Below are 27,187 nucleotides of genomic sequence, written 5' to 3'. Positions count from 1 at the left end.
TTCTTTGAAATAGCGCGCCCATCACCCCGATATACCTTCGATTGATTGTGGTGGATGCCGATAAGTCCGGCCAGATCGGCCAGCTAAGCTCGTTGCTGCGATCAAATTGTAATCGATAATTGGCGGGAGAAGCAACAGACAGCAGAGCGTGTAAAAGTATTGAATTCGTTGAGGGAATATTAAATGATTTCTGCTGGTATTTATGGCATGACAAAAACTATTCCATAACACAACACTATATTGAATATGTATTGCGAGTCAGAGTGTAGAGAAAAATGTTGTGCTGAGTAAGCTGTGAAACATATTATCATACAAACATAATCCTTACAGCCATCTGCTCAACTACGCCCAAAACAGAACGTTCGAGTAAGTTAATAAAAATGAAATGATTAGCCAGTCATAAAAACACAAGATAATTCGCAATACGCACACCGTTTAATTATCAACTGTAGTTGCTGCGAGCATAGCCGAGCTAATTTCGATAAATATCGCCAACTTTGAATCGATGATTCGATAAACGGTACATTTTACATCACTACACAGCGGCGTCGGTGTCTCTCTGCAATAGAGTATAAATCCGCGTTTATTTTTTTTTTGCCTCAATTTTTGTTAAAGAAAATTGTTGCAGCCACGGTAAGTGATTCAAAAAGTTGCATTAAAAAGATTGGCAACAGGCGTACAGACAACTACGCAGCATATTTCGTTTCGCGTTTCCATTTGCCGTGTATGTTATTATTTTTTACGCGTGTGGTTTTCGCGCTTCGTTCGCTTGGGGCTGAAGCTTAGGCGGCTCGAGCAAAACTGTGGATGAGCTTGTGTTTGTGGACGCAACAAGATAGCTAAAAACCATCAATCATAAGCACTTACCCACACACAAACACACACACACACACACACACACATTCACACACACGCAATGGATTTGTTCGACTTGGTGCGAGCAGCTCCACCGCCGCCAAGGGTACGAGAGGCGGCAGCAGTGCAGCCAGAGGCTGAGGCAGGAGCAGACGCAGATCCGAAAGAAAAACCCTCTACGCCGCCGCCATTGCCAATGTCGCCCATTTTTAATCCAGGTATGTGCCAATAGGACAGTCAAATAAGTCCAATTGAAGCTAAGTACAAACGAATTGCAGAGGATGATTCCGATACGGAAATCGCACTACCGCGCTCGCCGGTGCCAGCATCACCCATTTACAATTTGGGTCAGTTACAAAATAAACTCAAAATGTACGAACAATTATTAAATTCAATACATTATAGCTGAGGAGGATGACAAAGCAATAGTGGATGACACTGCTGCTGATGATGATGCCAATTCACAGGAAGCCGCGCTTGTTAGCGACAACAATGGGGACGACAACGCCGATCGCGACTGCGATGCTGACGGTGAGCAAGAGGAGGAGGATGAGGATGGGGATGATGAGCATCGACAGCCACAGCCGCCCAAGACGAAGGCCCAACAGAAAATGTTTGCAGATGTGCCAACAACTTCCAAGAATAAAACTGGTACCTCGGCAGGCATTAGACAATGCTTGGTGCGCATTAAGCGCTTGAACCAGACAGAGATTGAACGTTTAATCAAACGGAAAGCCAGCAAACGCGGCCGACCACGTAAAATGGCATCAGATTCACCAATGCTGGACGATTCTCCATCGCCGCCCAAAAAGCAAAAAACCATTAATAAGGTGCACATCAAAGTACCCTGGATGCAGAACGGTGCCAAGCAACGAGTCATACAGACAACGTCACGTGCACACACACCGCCGCCAAATCTGAAAAGATCGCTCAAACAGGCCAGGCCAAACAGTGTCAGCAAGGCGCTGGTGCAGCGTTATGGCGCTCGCTTCTTTAAATGCGTGGTCAAGTTGAAGCGCCTAACTGGCGCGGACATCTACACGCCGAAGCGCGCAAATCGAAAGTCCAAATCAAAGCTGTCGGTTTCATTTAGTGAAGCTGTCGAGATACTTGGCAGTAAACCGCGCAAATCATCGTCCATTGCGGGTACGCCCAGGCTGCTGTCGAAATTGTGCAATTCAGTGCCAACCCGTTTGCAACGTGTCGATGCCACTGGAAACGTGCTCGAGGACATTGAGCTTAAACACGACACCGTACTCGGCTCTGCTGGCAGCTCGGCCAGCCCAAGCAAGCGGTCCGGGCGAACGGCCGCTTGCAACGGCGGCCGACGTGGTCCTAAGCTCAAGCGACCGGCACTGCGTGTTCCAGTCAACGATTTGGCCAGTCTGCGCATCGATGACAGTCAGGATGAGGATGTGGAAAACGAAGCCGGCGACGAGTATATTGGTGAGTTAGTGCATAGTCAAAGATGCCTGATTACTGAACTAAATAAATATTTACTTTTACAGTGCCCAACGAAATGCCCGACTATCAAACATTGGGCGTGCGTCGCTCTGGCACTCCGACCCCAGTAAAACGAGTAACAGTAACTACAACAGTGAGTGACGAGGAGGGCACCGAAGGGCCAGAGCAAGGTCCGGAGCCAGTGCCAGTGCCAGTGCCAGAAAGTGATGCTGATGAAATCGCATCACCAGCCGAGAAACCACAATCTCAACCTAAGAAAGAGGAAACAGCTGAGCAAGAACATGAACAGAAGCAAACGGACCCGGAGCCGCAGCCAAAGGATGATGAACCGAAGCCTGTGGCTCCTGAACCGAAGCCTGTGGAACAAGAGACAGAACAGAAACAGTCGACAGACGTGCTGGAGCAGAAAGACTTAAAGGAAAAATCACCTGTATCGACTGCCCTAACGGATGATGTGACAACCGATGACATTTTAGAGATTCAAACATCCATTGAGGATGTACGGGAGCTGCACACTCCGCCCTCACGACAAAATACGCCACAGCTCCTGCCGCAGACACCCAATCGCACCGTAGGCTTTGAGTCACCAGAGTCTGACACCAGCTTTAAGTCGGCCCATGAGCAGGAAACCAGCAGCGCAGCTCTGACAACTGCTGAAGAGGCGCCGGCGCGGCAAATCAGCGAGACAGAGACGGTGGACACTGAGTTGACACCGCCTGTTGCAGCGACCACCACCTTCAATGCCAGTGAACCAGTCAGCGGCACCAGTAGCATACCGCAACCGCCGTACTCGCCGATCGGTGAAATACCGACTCTAGATGACGATGAACTGGGCCAGCTTGTGGGTGCGTATTGTCATTATAATTATTGTATTTTGTGTTGTTTTGTTTTTAATTTTCATGTTGGTCGGCTTTTGATTCATCATTATTCTTTCAAATTTTCTAGAGCCGGATTTTCAAATAAGCAACAGCCTCCATTCAAACTCCAGAGTCACCATGGAGGATATTCTGACAGTGTTTGAATCTTAGAAATTCAACTAAATGAACGCGTCACGCAAAAGGTTATTAACAGCGCGCCAAATTGTTTGTCTCGCTCTAAATACTTTTGTATGTGTGTGCATGCGCGCCTGTGTCTATGTGTGTGTGTGTGTGTGTGCTCTTCTATTTTGCCTGCATCTTTTGCCATCTCTTACAGCATGCAAGTTATCTCATCTCTTCATACGCTTGCAGTTGGTGTTCATTTTCGTGCCTAACATAATTCACATTAACATTTTGAATTACTGTTAGATCAAATTGTCGCATAACATGGCGAACGAATTACGCATGAATTGGGTGTTAATGTTCGTGCCTAACATAACTGTTTATAACATTTCGAACTAACTGTTAGATGAAATTTTCCCCCATTCCGTTTTCAATTAAAAATTGTATTAATAGTGAAATTTGTATAATTTAATGTTCTCTGGAGCTTAGAGGTTTTCTAGAGAGCAAATGCAGTATGTTTAAACTAAAAGGCTTTCAGTATACACTCTACTCAAGATTTCCTAGTCACAGTCTCTGCTTTGCGGTTTAAGTGTATTTGAACAAGAATACAATTTCATTTGAGTTCAAATTCGAAATGATTTTATTTCTTAAACTCCTAGTTTTATATAGCAGAACATTTATCAGGTTTCCTGTCGCATTTTGGTCTCTCACAAGGAACATGATCTGTGTTATTTTTGTGAATAAACCCCCATTTTTTTTTTATCACTTTCTAACCTAACGGAAACCTTATGTTGTTAATAGTCTTAGGTCAGCCAGCTATTTATTTTGGATTATAATCAAGTAAACTCCATGCGACTGATTTAGTCGGCAATTACACTCTGAATCGAGTTTCGAGTAGTCGATTAGGCCCGACTGTTAAGTTCTCTTTTTAATTTTGTTATGTTAGCTTGCAACTGCAGACTTGAAGATGTAAGCTTAACAGAGCTTGCACTAATACCTCCAGCATAAAGAGCAGCAAATGTTTCATTTGTTCATTTGTTTCCAATTGCCCAACATTATTTAGTTGGTTAATGACCCACATTATTTATTGTTATGCACGCATCGGTTCGTCTTACGCATTTCATGCTTTTATTAACAGTTTTAACAGCTTAGTTACATTTCAATGGCTTCTGTTAATGTTATGCTTAAATCCTTAAAAGCTTAAGACTTGATTAATTATAAATTGCACGCATATTTAAACCATATGTAACGCTTGAGCAAAATATGTAAAGTCTATTAGATAAATAGGCTAACTAACAATGTTGAAATAAATGTCTCGGTTTTTGCTTGCATGTTAAGATCTGTTAATCTGTTGTTCGACAAGAGCTACGTTTATTGTGATATTTGTTTTCTAATTTCTCTATTGTGAGTGAATTTAAGCACTATTACTGTGTTTATGCCTATATAACTGATATGTCTATTCTTTCTGTTAGACAGTTATTCGCTTTGACGTGGATCCTCGGCCTTGGACATTCAAATGGCTTTTTTGGAGGAGCTCAAGCAACACAACAACAACTATTTTTATTGAGTTATTTTTGTTGTTCTACCACAGTTTATTATTTAAATCCTTTTTTTTGTCATACCTGCCGTTTGGGTAATATACTCAGAAATGCACCATTTGTTGTATAGGCGCATTGCATATGGTATAGGTGTGTTGATCGCAAGTCTTTGTTATAGAGCAGGGTATTCAAAAAAAAAAAAAAAAAACAAAAAAAAACGACTATTATCTGCTCAGTTATTACCAACAGCTCTAGTCACGCGAGCGTTTAGTTAACATGTGAACTCTCTAAGCCGTGAACGGTTACCATACAGCTAACATGAACTTTAACATTAATGTTTGGGATGTCTAAACACAGTTATGCCGATCAAACATACACACACACACACACACACACACACACTCATACACATCGACACATGCAACACATTCACACAGAGCAACAAAATTTCAAAAAGAACATAAACTCAATTTGCTCCATTTGGATTTTTTTTTTTAAGTAGATGTAAATCTAATTGATGTATTATTATATAAATAAAGTCAATATGTAAATGGAAATCGGCTCAGTGTTATCTAAAAAGTACAGTTGACTCAACTATTCCAAATGAAGCTTTGAGAATGAGTCTGGTGTCTATTTAAAGTGATTCCTGTGTATAGGATTTCTCATAGTCTAATTCCTAATCGGCTCATAATCATGTTATTTTCTTTCTATATCTTTTCCGCATATCCGAAAAACTGTTGCGCTGTTAACCACTTTCTAGCCTTAACATTCGGCTCGTAAACCTAAGTTCTATATTCATAAGCCCAAGTCTTGTTTTTATCAAATTTTAAACAAATCAATTCTATTTGTAGTTAATGTGCATTCAATATATTCAAATTCGACTGGGAGCTTTGATTTAATTAGGTTTCCGTTTTAATGTTTATGTTCATACTGTAACGCTTAACAGTATTGTGAATATGCCAAAGTTCTGTTAGACTCAAAATGGCGCTGTTAATACAAACAATTCTGTTAAATGGCTGTGGCTGTCGCTGCCGCTGCCGTTGCCGTTGCTCATACGCCTCGTTGGCCGTCGTCGAGTGCGGTTGATTTTGATTTCCTTTGGCTGTTCGCTGCTTCGGGCGTCAATTCGCGACGGTGTACGTTTTACTTGGCGCGTATTTAAATTGCGTGCGAGCTGCTAGTGAAATAAATTGAGATTAAATTAAAAATCATTGGGATTTACTGCAATGGTTCGAGGCAGTTTAAGCGGCGGGCGCTGGTCGCCAGCTAATTGATGGGACCACTGCCAAATCAGAGAGTGCAATTTGTAAATATTAACAACACAGCAGTGCAAAGCGATGCCCGCCAAGGCCAGATCGCCCAACGACTACGAATCGCAGGATGAGGCCAACACTGAGCTGCTCGAGAAGCTCAAGCATTTGGATCGCCGTGCCGAGGCTGTCGAGAGCGGTGGCGGCATCTGTAGTCGCAGCTCCGCCTGCTGGCAGTCGCTCAAATGGAAGTCAGCTTTGAATCACATCGGATTGCTTGTCTCGCTGTCCATCTATTGCGGTGTCGGCGGATTGGTAAGCTAACTAACATAATTTGACAACACACGCATCATACAAACAAGCAAAAAAAAAAAAAAAACAAGCAAACAAGCAAACAAACAAACAGACAAACAAACAAATCATTTGCATATTTTGAAAAAAAAAAAAAAATTTGAAATAGTTGAAATTTACAATAACAACAACAACAACTTGTTCTGGAACTGGGCGTTAAATTTCTGTTTGCCTGTGCGCAGAATACAACACACAGATTTATTGCTGAGAAAATACTAAAAATTAGCTCATAATTAAGACATAAAACTATTCAGTGCATTATTTAAGTGCCGACCGTAACTGCCACGCCCACGCACCCAATTTGCCATCTCTCTGTTCGAACGCCCACGCAATATACGCGCCCAATAGCTATATATTTCATATTCATCTCCAGTCGGACTCGACTGGATGCGCTGCATCATTGACCACATTGACCGCAGCCACAGCCATAGCACGACATGTGTGTGTGTGTGTGTGTGTGTGTGTGTGTGAGTGTGTTTGGGTGTGCAAGCATTTAGACAAGTTTAAATAGTTTTTGTCTAAACATTTACATTTTGGCCAATGACGTCGTCATTTATTGGTCTCCCCTCAATTGGCCAATAATGAAGTCAATATCCATTCATGACTGCAACGCCAACAATGCCGCCGCCATCAAGTGCAGCGCCACTCTCATTAGCAGCACTAATTGTTGCCATCCGGCTTTCGCAACACGAGCCAAGTGACATATGACCAATTGTCGTGCCTCTGTCACATTTGTTACCCGCTACCAATTTTCTGAGCCTGATCCCAGCCAAGAGTGGGCCAGCTGCTTGGTCTGCTTGCTCTTTATGTTTAAGAGGTAAAGCGACATGCAGCTTTGAGGAGCTCACCTTACTACACACACACATGTCTATATATACATATATATCTACATATATACATATTATATATTTAATAGTGATTTTTGTTTACATTCCTGACATAGTCGAAAAACTACACACACGGCACAAAATATACATATATTATCATGCCGAAAAATAACAAATCTATATGAATGAAAATACATATAGCATGCATGTAGATTCCATTGATTAGATGCTGAAAAAGTTAAGAATCTTCTTGAAAAGTCATAACAAGCTGAATATGGTTAACTTTCTAGAATAGCTTTTTAATCAAACAACTTTGAATTCTCATGAAGATTCTCTCATTGCAACCACAAATTTCACTTTGTTGCCCAATTCCGCTGTGGAGTTTCCGAAAAGCGTGAAACGCGTAAAACTCAAATGAAAGTACGATTAAGAGAATTCTTTGTTTTATGTTTAGATTTACTGAATAATAATATTTTTTATTATTTAATGAAAGTAAATTTCATATATTTCACAGTCTTAGAGCTGAAGTAGCAAATTGGCTAGTTAGGCTAAAAATAAATATTTGCTACTCTTAACTACGAGCTAGTTTTTTCTTCAAAATGAGTTGGCCCATTTATGCATTTGATGTACACCTAACTACGCTTAAAACACCCAATCCCCCCCCCTCCCCTCCCGACGGGCACTGAAAAAGTTGGTCCTTGATTGAAATGGCGTAAAACGAGTCCACAATTTGCATACATTTGTATGGGTGGCATTTAAATTGGTTTCGAGCTCATGAAAAAAATTATGTTAAGCGAATTTTTGAAAAACAAAACTATTTATTTCATTCATTTAAATATAAAAACAAAAGCAACTTACAATAAAATTGAATTGCTCAGCAAATACACCCAAAATAAATAAATAATATTTGAGCTTTAGACAATTTCCAGCGTTCGCTGGAAGATCCTTTAAAATTGGTTTCTTTGAGAGTTAACGCGAATGAATCACGCTAATTTACATTCATTTCATTGAGGTACATTTGAATAGCATTTATAAATTAAATACGGGCTCTTCTGAGAAGTTTGCAGCAATGTTGCACATGCCATGTTAAAAACTCACTTGCTTTACATGTTTTTTTTTTTACGACGGCGGTTGCCATGTCTACAATATGCTCGTGGACTTTTTTGTGTGCTCATCAATCTCGTGCTGCAATTTTTGATGCACTAATGAGGCAGGCCTTCAAACGAAGCCGTGTGTGTCGCAGAACGTACCATGAACTGAAAACATTTTGTTGTTATTCAAGTTTAAATACAATAAAACAAGTAAGAGCTTCTAGTCGGTTGCTTCCGACTAGGAGATACTTCGATCACTCTTCTTCCAGCACGAAATGCAAATATATATACTATTCTGGCAGCTACATGCCAAGTTTGCTGACTCTAGCTCTTAATATTTGCCAAAATTACTCAAAAAAACACGATTTCTAGATCGATTTTTATCGATTACTTGGAAACGGGGCAAGTTATCGAATATCGGAAACAAACTCGATCTGCGCGCGCACCAGGAGCACCTTCAGCTATTTGTAACATACAAGTTTTTCATTGAGAAAATATTCAGAATTAGCTCATATACATATAAATATGAATAATATTTCTAGCTTGGATATAAAAATTTGGAATTTCTTAATATTCATAATTTGCATATCTTTGATTTGAAATGCACATTTATTTGTATTTGAATTGCATTGAAAATTTAAGTGCATATTTTGATGGATTACAATTTGGAAAATAATTGTCTTTAAATTGCTCAAAATAGCTACAAATTTAATATTTTACTTGTGTTGGATTTTTTTTTTTTTTTTTTAAGTTAACAATTTCAATACAAATAGTTGCTAATTGCCTTTGGGTTGAAATATGCGTCAGAATTTATTGTTTATTTTGTCTGAGTTCGAGTTCAGTTTTCAGCAACAAATCATTTACTGCCGCGTACCCGAAACATGGATTCATTTATCATTTGACTTTTAATTTGTTTGCAATTAAATTGCTGGCATGCCATTTTTTCTGAATGCTCAGTGCCTGATTCATGGGCTGAACCTTTAGCCAGCCATTTGACCAACTCTTCGGTTTTGATCAGTGAGCAATTGCCATGAATTAATCAAAGAGAAAAACCTACACACACACACACACACACACACACACACACACACGAGCGCAGAGGGAGAGAGAGACAGACGCGCCACCCACAGCACATGTTGGCCAATTACGCGCACTTTGATGCCAAATTGATCATCAAATTGTTGAAAATTTGAACTTGAATTCGAATTTCAATACGAATTGTGAGCATTTGTTTTATGTTTCGCTGCCTTTTGATTTGGCCTATCGTCGCGCGAGCACATAATGAACTGGCTGAGACAAGCCAAGTACCAAAAATAAAATGTGGCCTCATCAGCTACTCCAGACGGCAACAGTCGTTGGCGGCGGCGGGTGGCGGCTGGTGTGTGCGGGGGGTGGGGGGGGGGGGTGTGCTGGTTGAGGGCAGCTGAGGTGTTGTTTCTCGGTGCGTATGCGTAATCTTTTGCAAGCCAGCCAAGCAGAAGACATATCATCAACGCTGCAACCGCAAGGCTCCAGCTGTGCTGCTGCTCGCATGGCAACAGTTGCAACAATCTCTTGTTCTTTTGCATTCATTTTGCATTCACTTAAGGTTAATCCTGCAGCTTGCGGCAGTTGCCATGTTTGGCATAAGCTTGCATTCTGTTGCCAGTCTCGCTTACCAAATGAAACGGAAGTGAATGCCACACAGATACATGACCGCATGCACACGCACACAAACACACATACATACATATATATATATATATATATATATATATATATATGCACATAATATAGCACAATATGGCTTTTGGTTTCGGGTTTGAACATTTGTAAAGTTGCGAACGGAAATCATCTGTGAGCCAACACATCAAGTAAATCCCTCAAAGGGAAGATTTAAGTTCTCGTTGCCGAACATCAAATACCCTTAGCACACATTCATGCCCAAATCACATATTTTCAGAAAGTTTCTTTATAATAAATTAATAATAATATAATTGATGGGCTACAAGAAGTCTACTTTGGAGCCTTAAACGATTTGTGTTGAAGTTTCAACTGCCGCTGCCAGGGTATAAAGGCAGCTTCAATGCCGTCCTTGAAAGCCTTACTGCGCTGAGACGTGTTCTGGTGAACACTTTCGCTTGCATTTCGCCAAGAGCCTTAAAACACTGAAACACTGCTTAGCTTTTCTGGGCTAATCAATTAGGCATCTAAGCTTCTGTAGCTCAATACTCCATTTGGTCTCTTTGGCGAAATAGTGTTGAAAGCGTTTTGTGGAACAGTCGCTGCTGAACTTTCAATCGCCTTAGCTCTGTGCTGTGCTGTGCTGTGCTGACAACTTTGTCCATGAAACAATCGACATTTATCTGTTTTATGCTCCTCTTTTTTAGTGGCTGTCAACAGCCAGAGTTCATTTATTAATTAAGCCCACCCCCAATGGATTTAGGATTAGGCAATGTATTGAGGCTTCAAGTGGATATTCAGCGATATCTCAAGCGGCACACGAACAACGACACGCACACACATACCATATGGCTTGGCCTGGCCGGGTGGTTGCTTGAAGTCTGTCATTATGCCATTATGTGGAATCTGTCTATAAATCATTTTAATTAGCATACATTGTGCGAGGCACTAAGGCTAAGGCGTTGCTTTCGTAAATCGCGCAGCTTTATCGATTCGCATCACGTACAAATTATTCGCTTTATCAAATGCTCGAGTCACCTTTGGCAGCTACTGGCAAGGCCAAAGAAATTAAGTTGTTGGCCAAAAAAAAAAAAAAAAGAAGAAGGCAATTAGACATGTATGTGTGTGTGTGTGTGTGTTTGTTATCTGATTAACTAAGCCATCCAGGCGCAGACATACATGATTTTATATTAAGCCAATTTCTTGCCACCGAAATGAGACCAGGAACTAGGCACGGCCACATTCCGGATGTTTACGTTTTGATTTTGACCAAAAGTCAACTGACCAACACACACACACACACACACACACACACACACACACACATACACGGGAAATCACGCCAGGCGCGCATTAACCGTATGACAATCGGCCATTTGATTGTGCGTCCTCTTTGTTTGACCAAAACTTTGCTTTCCTGTCAAATTTTTGTTGCCTGCTTTTTGGCGCGGCGCGACTTCAAATTGAAATAGCACAAAGAGGCGACTTTAAATGGCCGCATTATGTGGCATAGTCAATGGCATCATAACTATATAGTATATGAGCCAAAAAACCATTCCATCTGAAAGTTCAATATGCCCTTACCGAGCGGCTGCCATAATATGTATTGACTGGGAGACTAGTTCTTATATAAACATATACACTCAATACTTATCTAGAATATTTATGATTTACGAAATCTGGCAGATTTGCCTTGCAAAATGATAGCACACGCGGCAAAGGTAGACAAAGGGTTGTCTTAAATGACGATAAGTTTGCGTTAGCTTGAAAGGGCTTACGCAAGGATCAGCTGACTGTAACGAAGATGGCAGCGTTTTATTTATGGGAGCTTGGGGAATGGTCTTGGCTGGACACTAGTTTCACATGTCATTCACTTTGCTCTAGGCTTAATGGGACTATTCTATTTGGTGCGCCATTGACCGCAATTTCGTTTTCATGACGTTTAATGAAACAATTCTGCTGTGACGCCTGGCGCTATGCAACACTTTGTGCTCTTTGCAAATTCCAATCATGTCAACACCCTGCAAAACAAATGAAAAAAAAAACGGACGAACAAAAATATATAAATTGGATGCGTGCAAATGACTCGAGAATGACAAGCGACATATCCGAAATGCGAATGAGAATCGCATCCATCGATGCCCGTCGCATCCACGCAAACAGTTTCCAAAGTGTTTAAGTGTATTAGTTTGTGGGGTTATTCTATGTGGGATCGGAGAAGGGGCTGTGGGCTGTTGGGAGGGGGGTTGTGATGACCATCAGACAAAGTTCTGCTCTCCGATGTTATATTTGATTTTTGTGGGTCAGTCCTCACGCACAAGGCATACAAATCGAGTGTCGAGCTGTCAGTTTGCACATTTTCAATTTATTTACAACAAAAACAAAGCCAGCCAGAAACGTAAGTGTATGTGTGTGCATGCATATGAACAAATATGTATCAAGTGTAAGTCATAAAATCACTTGCCCGCAAAAGAAAAAAAACCAAGACGGCTTTAGTCTACAAGTGATCGACTAGAAGATACCCTCAACTTTGCGACGAGCTGCCGTTGGAACTTTCTTTTATGTACGAATACTATAGAATCCGCTTTCCTTAATAACTGTGGTGCTTAGCCACAGATCTTTTCGAGTTAGGCTTAATAAGACAAGTCTTAAAATCGATATTTATCGATAACGAGCTATCGAAGTGTGATAAACGCATACAAGAGCATATGTAATATACCTTCTGCCTGTTACATACTACTGCACAAAACTATTATACTTTCGCTTTACCCATTGTTACAGGGTATATATATATATATATATAAAAAAGCAATATGACTTTGGCTTTTTTTGATGCTGGCCTCTTATAGGGGTCGGCCAAGAGCCGTTGAGCGATTTATTTACGCATTTTACACGCAACAAAAAACTTTATCAATTTCTACATATGCCAGTCACACAATCACACACCCACCCACACACTACAGCCCACACACACACACACACACACACACAAATTGGTGATGAACATTTTGCAGACGCCGCAGAGTCGTTGACGCTCCGCCCACTCGCTTCTGGCCAGCAACTGGCGCCCCCAAAAACTATATGCGTGTGTGCTTGTGTGCCTTGATATGAATTAACAAATTACCCGACGACAGTCAGGTGACAAAATTGAACAGATTTATGCGGCAGGCGCCATTAAAATTAAAAAAAAAAAAAAAAAAAAAAAACCAACAACAACAACACGAATTACTCGCACGGCTCGCTGAGATTTCCATCGCGTGCCATTTCCTATAAATAGAAGCAACATGAAAATCCAGCCCCTCCCCTCGCCAGCGAAATTATTCAGATCGTTGGCCTCTCCACTGTGCATATTGCCGTGTGCAATTTACATAATATTTACCGATCTTCTCTTTTCCGGATAATTACTTAAGATCGGCTGAGAAACCAAACAGTTTTTTGATCTTGGCAATGGATATTCCAACAATTCGTGCACCACGTAAACTCGTATACAATCAGGAATCACTCGTTTTCCACACAGACAGGTGGATTCAGATCGTTCGCCTCTCCATTGTGCATATTGAGAAGCCAAACAGTTTTTCGCGCATTTTTTGATCTTGGCCGTTAACAAAACTCGAATATGATCTTGAATCACTCGTTTTCCGCACAGACGGGTGGATTTTGCCAAAAAGTGTAAAACATGTATTGTACAATGTATATGTATAATGAACTTTGCATACTAGTTTAAAGATCTTGAACAAATGTTTCCATAGTTGAGTGTGGAGTTTTCTTGAGAGCCATCCTAGCGTAAGGATCAGGTGCCTGGTTCTTGCTCTGTCAGATTGGAGCAGATGTAAGAACTATCAAACAATAAACCCAAGATACTCCGCAAGTCGGGTATTCTCTACTAAGGACATCAAAGGACAACAACTTAATAAATTCAGCACAACTTTTGAAGGGAATTTGAATTTTTCACAGAAGCTTTAAATTTACAATTAAAATTGTGTGTTTTGCATTTGCTTTCAAGTTACTCTAGACTCGCTTTGTCAGGTGAGTAAGTTGAAATTTTTAAAGAGAAAAAAAAAAGAAACTAAAAGCTTTACAAAAAATGTATATATACATATATTATTTTTACTTCTGCCCAAAGCATTCGAGAATGCCACGACTTAAGGAAATAAGTGCAAATTGCTTCAAGTTGCTCGGAAGAATTTCAAGCATTCGCATTGGCAGCTGGCAAATCGAAAACTTGCCACGGTGCCATAATTTGGGGCATTTACAGCGATTCGAATGCAAATTGCACGACTTTCATTTGCAATATGTTTATCTTCAGGTGTATAAACACCTACAAGCAGTTTCTTCTTCTGGCTAGCTACCTTTTTGCCAGCTGTCATTGCCCCATTGCCTGGCCAGATAAAGGCCACGTCTCCAGCCAAGGCTCACAAGCAGAAAAGCGTCTTGCCAATGCTCGTTCAGCAAAGTAAAACGCGTATATTGGCTTTGGGTAAATAGTTAAAAATATATGAATTTCGGTGCCAATTACTTGCTCCCAGCAAATCTTGGACTTCTTCAGCTGAAGATCTCTCTTGAAGATCTCTTGACCTTGAAAAGATCATGTGCTCTTTATAAAACTTGCTGTTGTAAGCGTGTATTAGGCAGTCGTTGACACCTGAACGCTACTTTCTTTGCCCTTTTTTCTTGCGGCCAGCCGCACTTTGGTGTTGGCCGCAATGTTTCAGTTTACAGTAGCCAAGCGCTAGCCCAATGCGGCGTATGAGTAATTTTTGGCGTACCACAGCCCACGGCCCGCAAAAAAAAGCAAATAAAGTAAAATTATTTAACATATTCAACGTATAGGCAGTTGTTCTTGTTGTTGTTGTTGCGGCTGTTCTTTTTTTCGGCGAGCAAATAAATTTGAAGAATTCTGCAGATGTTTGCTTTGTTCCATTTGATTTTTGGCTCGGCTTGTTTTCTATTTTGTGTTTTTTTTTTTTTTTTTATCTCTTGTTGCTGGAAACCAAAAATAAAACGATATTAAAAATAATTTGTAAACTGTTGTAGTTGTAGTTGCTGCGGCTCGGCAAAAATAAACTATCTATTCAAAATTCGCATTAATAATTTTCACAATTTATTATAAAATAATAAACTACGAAATTTGCTCGCAATTTGTTTATATGCTTTATTTATTTATTTAACGTATTATTTCTTGTTCTGCCCAGACGCACACACACACACACACACACACACACACACGCACACACGTGCATCCGAATAAAACGCGGCAAAAAAGATTTTCATAAAAAGAGATTCGAGTGAAATCAAAGCCAAGTGCAAAAGTTTATGGAGAGTTGGCGTGTCAAGGTTTTATTTTTGTTTTGTTTTTTATTTTTTTTTTAGTAGTTTTTTTTTGTTGTTGGCTTAGTTATTGTTGTTGTTGGAGCAATTGCTGGCACTTAGCAGCAGGAAGTGGCCCATAACAAAACATTCGTCATATTAACATAATTGAAATTTGAATTCGTAATTTATGTCAAACATTTAAATGCGCTCGTATATAAAAACTTGCATAAAAACATGGAATATGTGCATAAATATTAAATTAATATAATACTACCAAAAAGAAAATGCTTTTACGTAGTTTCTCTGTTTTCAGTATACGAGATATTATTATTTTAATTTTTTAGTTCTGATCATATAACATATATACATACATCTGTCTACAGGCGCACACATTGCAAGTGGATATTCCTGTTGATGCTTGCAATTCCCAACAAGTTAAAGCTTTTCAAAGCCTAGACTAGGTTGCGAAGTCAGCTGTTGCTTTTACGCCTTGTTGTTAACTGATTGTTGTTTAAACAAAAAATAAATCGCTAACACTCGATTTTTCAGGAATTTTTAAATTTTTAAAGAGAATACTATTTATTTATTGGCCTCAGAGCAGTTCTTTTTCCACAAAATGCATTTGCACTACTTTGCTGTCTTTTACTTGCTACAGGGAACAAAAATAAGTGCAGCTGAAGGCATTTTAAAGCAAGAGTCGAAGAGTTTTGACAATTAAATCGAATTCGTGATTTAAAAGTCGCCAGCCCTGCGCTATTAGTTAAGGGCTTAAGTCTCTCTGCAACCCTAATTAAATCGTTGCGAAATAAACTCCACAAAATTTGCTGCAATTACGAAGTGAGTAGCCCCAAAAACAAGAAACCAGAATAACAATGCGAATAACTTTGGGGGACATCTTGGCGCCCCGAGACCGACGACCGCAGTGACCGAAAAAAAGCAACAACAACAATATTTGCGTGCAATGCATATTCTGGCAGAGAGAAAGAGAGGGTGATAGAGAGAGAGAGAGAGAGAGAGAGAGAGAGAGTGGGGTAGGGGGCGTGTTGGGATCGGCTTGAAGGGGCGGCAGGGCAGAAGTTTAACCACATGCCAGGCAATTTGCATGCCTTGGCGTTCCTTTGATTGTTTTGCAGTAGCCAATCTTTGGCTTTCAACCTTTTAATACCCTTGCAGAAGATATTATGATTTTGTCACGAATTATGTAACGCATAGAAAGCTGTCAGAAGCGACCGGATCGGTTCAGTATATCATCTGGCTCAAAGGCGCGAGATATTAACTAAACTTGGTAATACTATAATGGGGCTGGTATATCATAAAGTTCGCTGTTTAAAAAACATATTATATTATGTTATATATCCATGATATATTATTATCCATGATATATACTATAACTACATGCATAGTTCTATAGAATGAAATTTTGAGAAAATAAGTTTGTGTGAGACCAAGTTTTCTGTTTATCGAGACATCTTTTCCATTTGCTTCCCACATATGTGCATATATATATATATATATATATATATATATATATATATATCTGAATATATCTTATTCATAATATGGGTACTTTATCTCAACAAGGGTATACAATCTTCGGTGTGCCGTATTTGGCCGTTCTGTCTTGTTTTGGTTCTCTTCGACACGCAAACAACTTTGGCAATTTAATTCGGACTTGCCAGGACATTTAGTTGAGCTCCCTAAAATCCTTTCGATGCCAAGTTGCGTGCAGAATTTTGCATGTCAAAACGGCGTTGATTGATGATCCGTTCTATGTGTATGTGCATGTGTGTGTGTGTGTGTGTGTATGTTTTCTTTGTGTGTTACTTAAATGCACATAATGCGCATACGCAACGTGGCACCATGTCAGTAGCTTCAACGCCTGACTTATATCTGTTATGACAGGCGGTGAAAAACAGAGCAGCACAAGCACACACACACACACACACACACACACACACACACACGCAGACATGCTGAAACATGCAAATTGTTGTGACTTACACTGGAACGTAGTGCATGAAAGCTACTGATTGCATTTGTCTGGAAAAACAATAAATCAAGCATCGGAATGTCTAGTGAAAGAACTGTAAGTTCATAAATATATATAAATATTATACATACATGTATGCTAAAAGCTGCCGCGCCGGACTTGGCTTTAATGTTGCATAATTTAAAACAATTTAAATTCTATTGGGACTTGGGACTAGGAAATGACTGTTAACCAACTCCATACTGTGTGAAAGCTACTGCTGAATAGGCTTTATTTAATTTCTAGACATAAAATGGTGTCAGTGAAAACTCTACTTTCCTCTCATAAAAGGCCTGATTCATAATGCTATAAAAGATAATGTCCGCCTAATAGCAGAGATATCATAATATGTACAATCTGTATATAGTATAGAAGAGCCTCCATGCCAAACTTGGTCCATCGAGCTCCTTTAATTTTTGAGTTATGCTCAAAAAACCCTCTCGCAAAATCGATTTTAATCGAAATTTTTTCAAATTATGACGATATATCGAAGAAAAACGTTGAATTATAAGAGAATAGATATTTAAAATTGCAAGTCTCAAGCTTTACAGACTTACAGACGGATATGGCTAAATCGACTCAGCTCGTCAGCCAGATCGAGAATATATATGTATGTGTTTCTGAGATATGGGCTCAGTGTATAAAAGGCCTTACATATTGTCTGTATTGGTCACAGGGCGGCGCTATAGACATATAGTCGGTGCCTGAAACATAAATGACTTAATCGCGAGTGGCTAAGCATATTTTCTGATTTCCAAAGTGGCTTGAATTGCTGTGGAAATGATGGCATCAGCTATGGGCAGCCAAGTGATGGCGAGCCCGTCCGGCAGCTGCTCACAACACAATGTCAATCAATGTGTCTATCCGAGCCCCTTTCACGCTCGACCAACAGTTGCCCTCGCTGCCAGCGAGTCGCGGGCTGTTCAAGAGCTGTAAAACACGCGCACAAAAATCGCGAGCACATAATTAAAACCAAAAACCAAATATGTTGGTTGTCAGAAATTGTTGTTGTTTGAAATAAATACGCTTCAAATATTTGTTTTTTTTTTTTTATTTTTGTTCCAATTTCTTTTTTGGCAGCTTTATAATTTAATACGCGCGGCTCATTAAAAATAAGCTGAGCCGAAACAGCTGGCCAGCAATGTGGACACTGCTTCGGCTCGTATTTCTCCACTGCCATGTCATGTGGCACGCAAGCCAGCGGAAATCCATTTTGGCAGCTCCAATCTCTGGCCGGCGTAACGCATGCTCCATGCCATGACCCTTGCCCCCAGCTCGTGCCGCCCCCTAACCGCATGTGTGCCCATCAGCCAGGCAGGTGCCATGTTTGGCTTGCACGCGTCAAATTCTGAAAAACGCAAAGCAGCTCAAATTTTATACAAAAAAAAAAAAAAAAACAAATAGAAAATAAACTTTTGATGAGCATGCTCGACAGGTGGTTATCCTCTACCAAGTCTTAGACACTTTATGGGCTGAGAGAAAAAAGAGAAAAAGGCAACATAATATACCCCACCCAGAAGCAAAGTATAGGACATAGGACGGAGAGAGATCTCGTTGTTTGACTTTCTGCGACCGACCTGATTAGCAACACGGCGACACGGCTTGTTCGTCGTTGCATGCAAATCGCATGGAATTACAGTTGGTTTAATTTAACGTCCTCGTGACACGGTCAAACGCGACAGGTGCGGGTCAGTGAAAGTGGAACGTGTAAGTGTGTAAATGGCCGAGATTTGAGTCGGAGACTTATTTCGTTTCCATATTGTATACGAATTCTAATTGAGCTGTTTTGGCCAACATTTCCCAGTCTTAGGGGAAATCAACACATGCGAGCGAAGTCAGAAAGTTAATGTCAAGTGTGTACTGGCAAATACCCTGTTATAGAAGAACTCTCTCAAAAATCGGTGTTTCGGATAATTGGGGGATTATAATAATACGCGGGTTTCTTTTTCCATTGGAATTTTATGTTAAGATAACCCTTCTAGCTTCTCTTCCCAGTATAGGGTATACAACAGAACTGTCCCAGAATTGTCCAGCTGCCTATTATCAGATGCTGCTCATTATCTGCTGCTCATCATAGGCAAATGTCACGCCTTGACAGCTGCCGGCTGGTAGTTGATGGCTGGCTGCGTCCTTTATTTAAGCCACTTGCAAACGTTCGAATGGGCCATTTGTATACTCTTGCCGGAGGTATACATCTTTTGTCAACATGTTTGTTATCTTTGTGCATAGGCAAAGCAAAGTAAAATATATATAAATTTATTAAAATATATTAAATATCTTATAAAAGGCTTTAATAACATGTCTAAAACAGACTAGTTGTTATTTTCCGGAAGGAAAAAATTCTTTTTTATTTCAGCTCTCGCAAATTTCGTCTCGGCGTGCATAGAGAAAAAAAAAACACAGTAACAAATTAAGATTTCTGGCACTTGCGTATTGTATAGAGACTTTGTGCATCCGTCATATAAAGTGTATTTGCCTTTCGACTATACAAGAATATTGATTCTTTGTTTTGGGCAGTTGCGACCTGGTTCGGTGGGTTCGGTGTATTTGGGTCAAACGGCATTTGCATAAAATACACATACACTGGCACTTAGAAGTTGAGTTGGAATTTGCTCGCAATAAATAAAAAAGAAAAAATAAAAAGCACCAACAGCAGCAAAAACAACCGCTCAGATCTGTTAATTAGCGGATGGCACAGGTGGGGCGCACATTATTATCATTCGCTGGCTGGAATAATACATATATATATATATATATATATATATATATATAGTGACATATCCATAGTCGCACCCACCCTTTAACATATCTTAGCACATAAGCATAAGCACAATTATAAACATTTCTAATATTGTAAACAAAGAGCCTGGTGATAACATCGACATTGGTCAAGATCAAACTGTCCCCCTTTGGTAGACATAAACAATTCACCCTAAATATCACGCCACTGTCAATGTTCCCATCAGAGTACTATCCCACGCATAATTGCTGACGCAGCTCAAACTTCACTCAATTTTGACTCAAACTCTCTCAAAGCGAAGTTTGCTAAGCGACCGCAACAGTTAGATAAATCAGTTCATATTCGGGAAGCAAATCTGAATGTACTCAACAAAAGTAGCCGTTAAGTGAAAATAATAAATTGAAATATATTTTTTTATAGTAACCTAACGTGTAAAACTTAATTGGCGCAGCCGGTAGGATACGTCGGGAAAAATTAAAGATCGCTAAAGGATAATTAATTCCCAGATCTAACGCACAATCGCGACCGAAAGTGTTGTCGGAGTGTAATAAAAATTTTCTCGAATACGTATCCGCACAAGAACCTTCGGGTCATTAGTAGCTTAATAATATTGACCCTTTGGGCAATAAAGCTACTACAGTTAATAACGACTGGCTTTGCATATCGTTTGATCCCTGCAATACGTTATTACTGAGTCTTTTTAAGACACACACACAAAAAAAAAAAAAAACATTTACACAATAATCCATCACAAACTTTAACTTAAAATAAAAGTGCAAAATCAAAGAACAATAAAGTTCAAACCTACAAACTCAAAACTATTCAAAAAAAAGTGTATTACACCAAGATGACAATGGAATTATCAGAACAACACCTCAACCAGGCCCTTTCACAACTTAGACAGGTGCCAAGCTTTGACGGATCAACGGATCAACTAAACGCCTTCATTAAAAGGATAGATTACATCCTACACCTGTATCCAACCCGAGATGTTAGACAACATAGCATCTTATACGGAGCCATCGAATTGCAAGTCACAGGAGATGCTCAGAGAATATCACAAAGGACAGCAGCCAACACTTGGCAGGAGCTGAGAAACGCATTGATTGAAGAATACAAAGTGCAGACACCATTTGAAGAACTCCTTCGACGCTTATACAACACGAATTACCAAGGAAACGTCCGTAAGTTCATCGAGGAGCTCGAGAATAAATCTTTTGTTATTTTAAATAAGTTAGCACTAGAAAATATACCTAGCAATACAACCCTTTATACAAATGCTATGAATAACACAATCAAAGATGTTATTACAAAAAAATTACCAGATAGGCTTTTCATGATGTTAGCCAGACACGACATTACGTCGACACAAAAACTAAAGCAAGTAGCTCAAAGAGAGGGATTATATGAAAATAGCGTTACTGAAAAACCTAAAAATAATAATGTTCAGGGAAATCCAAATAACAATCGTAGGAACATGGGAAATTATCAGCAAAATGCTAACCCAACCACCATTTCAAGTGGCTATTCCAACACGAATCAGAGTTATCACGCACAAAATAAACAGCATAATAAGTCCGAAGACAATCAGAAAGCTCACCACGAGTTCCAACAGAAATTAAGTCAAGGTAGATACCAAAATCCCTTAAACTACCAAAATCAGTCCCATTCACGCTTGAATGCACCAAACCCTCCGACTAAACGTCAAAGAGATAGTAACAGTGGGCAGATGAAAATGGATACATCCGAAAATTTTCATCAGCAAGCCTCGGAACAAACAGAAGAAATCCATTCATAAAATTGATTATGAATGACGAAGTTCTAAAATGTGTCATCGACACAGGTTCAACCATAAATCTAATGAAAACAAACCGCTTAAATTTTCCAGTTTACAACGAAACATTAAAGGTTCACACCATAAATGGTGTTATTGAATTAAAACAAAGTATACGATTAGGAGCAAGCAAAATTTGTCCGAGCAAACAAAAATTCTATATTCACGACTTCTCAGAGCATTATGATGTTCTGATTGGGAGAGAATACCTTGAGGCATGTCAAGCAAAAATAGACTATGCACAAGGATCCGTAACCTTAGGAGAATTTAACTTTTGTTTTAGATATAATGACGAAGAGGTCGAAGAGGACATGACCGCACAAGAGTGCCTTGATCCACCCTCAACAGAGGACAGACCATTTAACTTCGCTATTAATAATGAATTAATAGAAAACAATGAGTTTAGGCTAGAGCACCTAAACTCAGAAGAAAAAGAAAAAATAAAAAAAGTTTTACATGAATTTCGTGATATCCAGTACCATGAAGGTGACAATTTGACTTTCACTAGTACAATTAAACACAAAATTCTAACGAAACATGAGGACCCAATTTACAAGCGTCCATACAAATATCCTCAAATATACGATGAGGAAGTAAATAAACAAATAAGCGATATGATAAAACAAAATATCATACGTAAATCCAAATCCCCTTACTGCTCACCAGTAATAATCGTTCCAAAGAAAAACGATGCATCTGGAAAGCAAAAATTCCGGTTAGTCATAGATTACCGCAATCTCAATGAACTAACTATTAATGATAAATACCCTATCCCGATCATGGATGAAATATTAGACAAACTTGGAAAATGTCAATATTTCACAACCATTGATCTAGCCAAAGGCTTCCACCAAATCCAAATGGATCCTGGTTCAATACCCAAGACCGCATTTTCGACTAAACATGGCCATTACGAGTACACTCGCATGCCATTTGGTCTTAAGAATGCACCTGCAACGTTCCAACGTTGTATGAACAATCTCTTAGAAGATTTAATTTTTAAAGATTGTCTGGTCTACTTAGACGACATTATTATTTTTTCCACTTCATTGGAGGAACACATTTTGTCGCTACAAAAGGTATTTAAGAAGCTTAGAGAAGCTAACTTAAAACTACAGTTGGATAAATGCGAGTTTATGAGAAAAGAAACTGAATTTCTCGGTCACATCATCACAACTGAGGGTATAAAACCAAATCCCAACAAGATACAAGCAATTGTCAAATTCCCAATTCCAAAAACCCCAAAAGAAATTAAATCATTTCTAGGATTATGTGGTTTCTATAGGAAATTTATACCAAATTTCGCTAATATAGTAAAACCATTAACACTTAAATTAAAAAAGGGAGCAAAAATCAATATAAAAGACAGAGACTACGAACTAGCGTTTGAAAAGCTAAAAGTACTCATAACATCCGACCCAATTTTAATATACCCTAACTTCGAAAAACCATTTTCATTAACTACAGACGCAAGTAATATGGCAATAGGGGCCGTCCTTTCGCAAGAGCATAAGCCTATATGCTATGCAAGTAGAACTCTCAACGAGCATGAGTTAAATTATTCAACGATTGAAAAAGAATTATTAGCAATCGTTTGGGCCACTAAATACTTTAGGTCCTATCTTTTTGGTCGACAATTTCAAATCCTTAGTGATCACAGACCACTCGTCTGGTTAAATAATATGAAAGAACCTAACATGAAATTACAAAGGTGGAAGATCAAGCTAAATGAGTTTGATTTCCAAATTAAATACGTCCCAGGAAAAGAAAATTATGTGGCAGATGCTCTGTCCAGAATTCAATTAAACGAAAACTTCTTAGGCGAAGATACAATTAGCACAAGAGCAACAATACATAGTGCTCAAGAAGACAACAGTAACCATTTACAAATCACAGAAAGACCACTTAATTATTATAATCGACAAATAGAATTTGAAAAAGGAACCGAGAACGAAACAAAAGTTACGAATTACTTTCACAAAACCAACATAAAAATTACGTACAAAGACATGACTAATACGCATGCCAAAGAATTAATAAAAGAATACTTATGCACAAAGAAAAGTGTGCTATACTTCCACAACGAAGCAGATTTTCCAATTTTTCAAGAAGCCTACTTAGAAATAATAAGTCCGAATAATTCAACAAAGGCAATGAAAACTAGTACAAAATTAATAGACCTTCAAACATACGCAGAATTCAAAGAATTAATATTAAAAAAGCACAAAGAATTATTACATCCAGGAATTGAAAAAACTATCAATTGGTTCAAAGAAACCCACTATTTCCCAGATTATCAAAATCTAATTCAAAATCTAATAAATGAATGTGAGATTTGCAACATCGCAAAAACAGAACACAGAGATACAAAATTAACTTTCGAAATAACTCCGGAAATCGCTAATATCCGAGAAAAATATGTAATGGATTTTTACATAGTAGGAGATAAACAATTTTTATCTTGCATTGATATCTATTCAAAATTTGCATCATTAATAGAAATAAAAAGTAGAGACTGGCTAGAAACCAAACGAGCTATATTACAAGTGTTCAACCAAATGGGTAAACCCATCGAAATAAAGGCAGACAAAGACTCAGCTTTTATGTGCACAGCTTTACAATTATGGCTAAAATCAGAAGCAGTAAATATTAATATAACCACTAGTAAAAACGGTATATCCGACGTAGAACGATTTCATAAGACAGTTAACGAAAAACTAAGAATCATTAACAGCGACTCAGACGTCGAAAATAAACTTACAAAATTTGAAACTATACTCTACACGTACAATCATAAAACAAAGCACAAAACGACTAACAGAACACCAGCGGACATATTCATATATGCAGGTACACCAGAGTATGACACTCAAGCTAATAAAGAAAAACTAATAAATAACCTCAACAAAAACCGAAGAAACTTTTAACAATTTAATTGAACAAAGTAAAGAATTCAATAACCTTATACAAATCGAATACCTAGTAGAAAAATTAAACAGAGAAATAAACGGCTTAAAAATAGCCAAACGCAGCAAAAGAGGTTTAGTTAACATAGTAGGAACAGCATATAAATACTTATTTGGAACATTAGATCAAGAAGACAAAGCAGAAATTGAACAAAAAATAAGCAACTTAGCAGAAAACAGCGTTCAGGTTAACGAATTAAATTACATAATAGAAGCTATAAACAAAGGAATAGAAATCATGAACGAACTAGATCAAGAGAAACAAAAAGGAAAGAAATTAGATATCCTTATATTTAACTTACAACACTTTACAGAATATATAGAAGACATTGAGATGGGAATGCAGCTCACAAGATTAGGAATTTTTAACCCAAAATTACTAAAACATGACTATTTGTTGCATGTTAATTCTGAGAAATTGTTGAATACAAAAACTTCCACTTGGTTTAAATCAGATACAAACGAAATACTGATAATATCCCATATTCCTCGAGAAATAATAAAAAGCCCGGTATTCGAAATAATTCCATACCCGGATGAAAATAATAATATTTTGACAGAAATAGCTCATGAAAAATATTTTACCCAAGATAAAAAAGTTTATAGCAGAGAAACAAAAAAATTAATTAATAATGAATGTTTAACAGGAATTTTAAACCAAATAACATCAGAATGTAGTTATACTAAAATTTTGCAAAATTTTCAAATCAACTACATAGAACCAAATATAATTTTAACTTGGAATTTACCAAAAACTATATTAAACCATAATTGTATAAATAACGAAATAACAATAGAAGGAAACAATATAATAAAAATCTTTAATTGTTCATTGCAAATTAATGAAATTTCAATTTCAAACAATATGTTAGATTATACTCAAAGCATTTACGTAAGCAATGATGTTATAAAATTAGAACCACTTTCGTTTGTACAAACGAAACAAATTATAAATGCACATACAAAATTTAACAATGTATTCCAGATAATTACAATAACCATATTTGTAATCATATTAATAAGTTTAACACTGTATTTGACATATAAGTTCAAAAGCATACCTAAGAAATTAATTATAAAATATAAAAAACCCAAAGTAGAAGAAACACCTACAATAATAGGAGATATACCAATTGTAAAAGAAGAAAATGTTACACTATATCCAAACTTAAACACCTGAGGACAGGCACTTTTCTAATGGTTGGGGGAGTGACATATCCATAGTCGCACCCACCCTTTAACATATCTTAGCACATAAGCATAAGCACAATTATAAACATTTCTAATATTGTAAACAAAGAGCCTGGTGATAACATCGACATTGGTCAAGATCAAACTGTCCCCCTTTGGTAGACATAAACAATTCACCCTAAATATCACGCCACTGTCAATGTTCCCATCAGAGTACTATCCCACGCATAATTGCTGACGCAGCTCAAACTTCACTCAATTTTGACTCAAACTCTCTCAAAGCGAAGTTTGCTAAGCGACCGCAACAGTTAGATAAATCAGTTCATATTCGGGAAGCAAATCTGAATGTACTCAACAAAAGTAGCCGTTAAGTGAAAATAATAAATTGAAATATATTTTTTTCACTTAACGGCTACTTTTGTTGAGTACATTCAGATTTGCTTCCCGAATATGAACTGATTTATCTAACTGTTGCGGTCGCTTAGCAAACTTCGCTTTGAGAGAGTTTGAGTCAAAATTGAGTGAAGTTTGAGCTGCGTCAGCAATTATGCGTGGGATAGTACTCTGATGGGAACATTGACAGTGGCGTGATATTTAGGGTGAATTGTTTATGTCTACCAAAGGGGGACAGTTTGATCTTGACCAATGTCGATGTTATCACCAGGCTCTTTGTTTACAATATTAGAAATGTTTATAATTGTGCTTATGCTTATGTGCTAAGATATGTTAAAGGGTGGGTGCGACTATGGATATGTCACTATATATATATATATTTGTTGGACTCTTAATTTGATTTCTGTGTACTTCAATTGTGTGGCATCTTCTTGTTGTATGGCCTTGGCCATAATTCGTGGCCCATAACAATTATGCATAAATATGTCAAGTGCAAATGTACAAAATGAGCTCGCCGCGGGGCTGCTGCTGCTGCTGCTGCTGCAAGTGGCCATAAAAAATGAAAATTTACTCATTTTATATTTGATTTAATGGGCTGGGTTACGGGCCAGCAGCTGCTGCCAGCAGACGGACGCACACAGCCGGAAAATGTATCAGCTTGTATCAATATTACGATTACCCTGTCATACACTGGACCAAATAGTCA

The 27,187-nt window shown here is 38.5% G+C and overlaps 2 protein-coding genes across 3 annotated transcripts in view; both read left to right on the top strand.

Annotated features, from left to right (window-relative positions):
- Positions 1–349: 349 nt before the first annotated feature.
- Positions 350–5,394, top strand: HP5 (Heterochromatin protein 5). 2 transcript variants are annotated; one of them, XM_032440076.2, is made up of 6 exons: positions 350–1,073; positions 1,134–1,202; positions 1,261–2,301; positions 2,364–3,164; positions 3,265–3,379; positions 4,776–5,394. In XM_032440076.2, exons 1-5 carry the CDS (start codon positions 917–919, stop codon positions 3,345–3,347), a joined length of 2,151 nt encoding a protein of 716 aa, XP_032295967.1. In that variant the 5' UTR covers positions 350–916; the 3' UTR covers positions 3,348–3,379; positions 4,776–5,394. The 2 variants fall into 2 exon arrangements, with proteins under 2 accessions (XP_032295967.1, XP_002055028.1); XM_002054992.4 differs by having other exon boundaries at positions 4,772–5,394.
- Positions 5,395–5,909: 515 nt separating this feature from the next.
- The window catches only part of LOC6631750 (TWiK family of potassium channels protein 7), a 30,286-nt gene continuing 9,008 nt past the window's right edge, over positions 5,910–27,187 (top strand). Inside the window, exon 1 of the mRNA XM_002054993.4 lies at positions 5,910–6,402. Within this exon, the coding sequence (XP_002055029.2) occupies positions 6,175–6,402 (228 nt within the window). The 5' untranslated portion in view covers positions 5,910–6,174. The remainder of the gene's footprint in view (positions 6,403–27,187) is intronic.

The sequence above is a fragment of the Drosophila virilis genome, chromosome X (assembly GCF_030788295.1).
Source record: "Drosophila virilis strain 15010-1051.87 chromosome X, Dvir_AGI_RSII-ME, whole genome shotgun sequence".
Lineage (NCBI taxonomy): Eukaryota > Metazoa > Arthropoda > Insecta > Diptera > Drosophilidae > Drosophila > Drosophila virilis.
This window is presented reverse-complemented; position numbering and strand designations above follow the sequence as displayed.

Bases quoted from the DNA above. Each gene is read 5' to 3' on its own strand.
- HP5 (XM_032440076.2), top strand. From the start codon at position 917: ATGGATTTGTTCGACTTGGTGCGAGCAGCTCCACCGCCGCCAAGGGTA. The intron at 1,074-1,133 runs GTATGTGCCAAT...AACGAATTGCAG, and splicing joins GTCGCCCATTTTTAATCCAG to AGGATGATTCCGATACGGAA. The intron at 2,302-2,363 runs GTGAGTTAGTGC...TTACTTTTACAG, and splicing joins AGCCGGCGACGAGTATATTG to TGCCCAACGAAATGCCCGAC.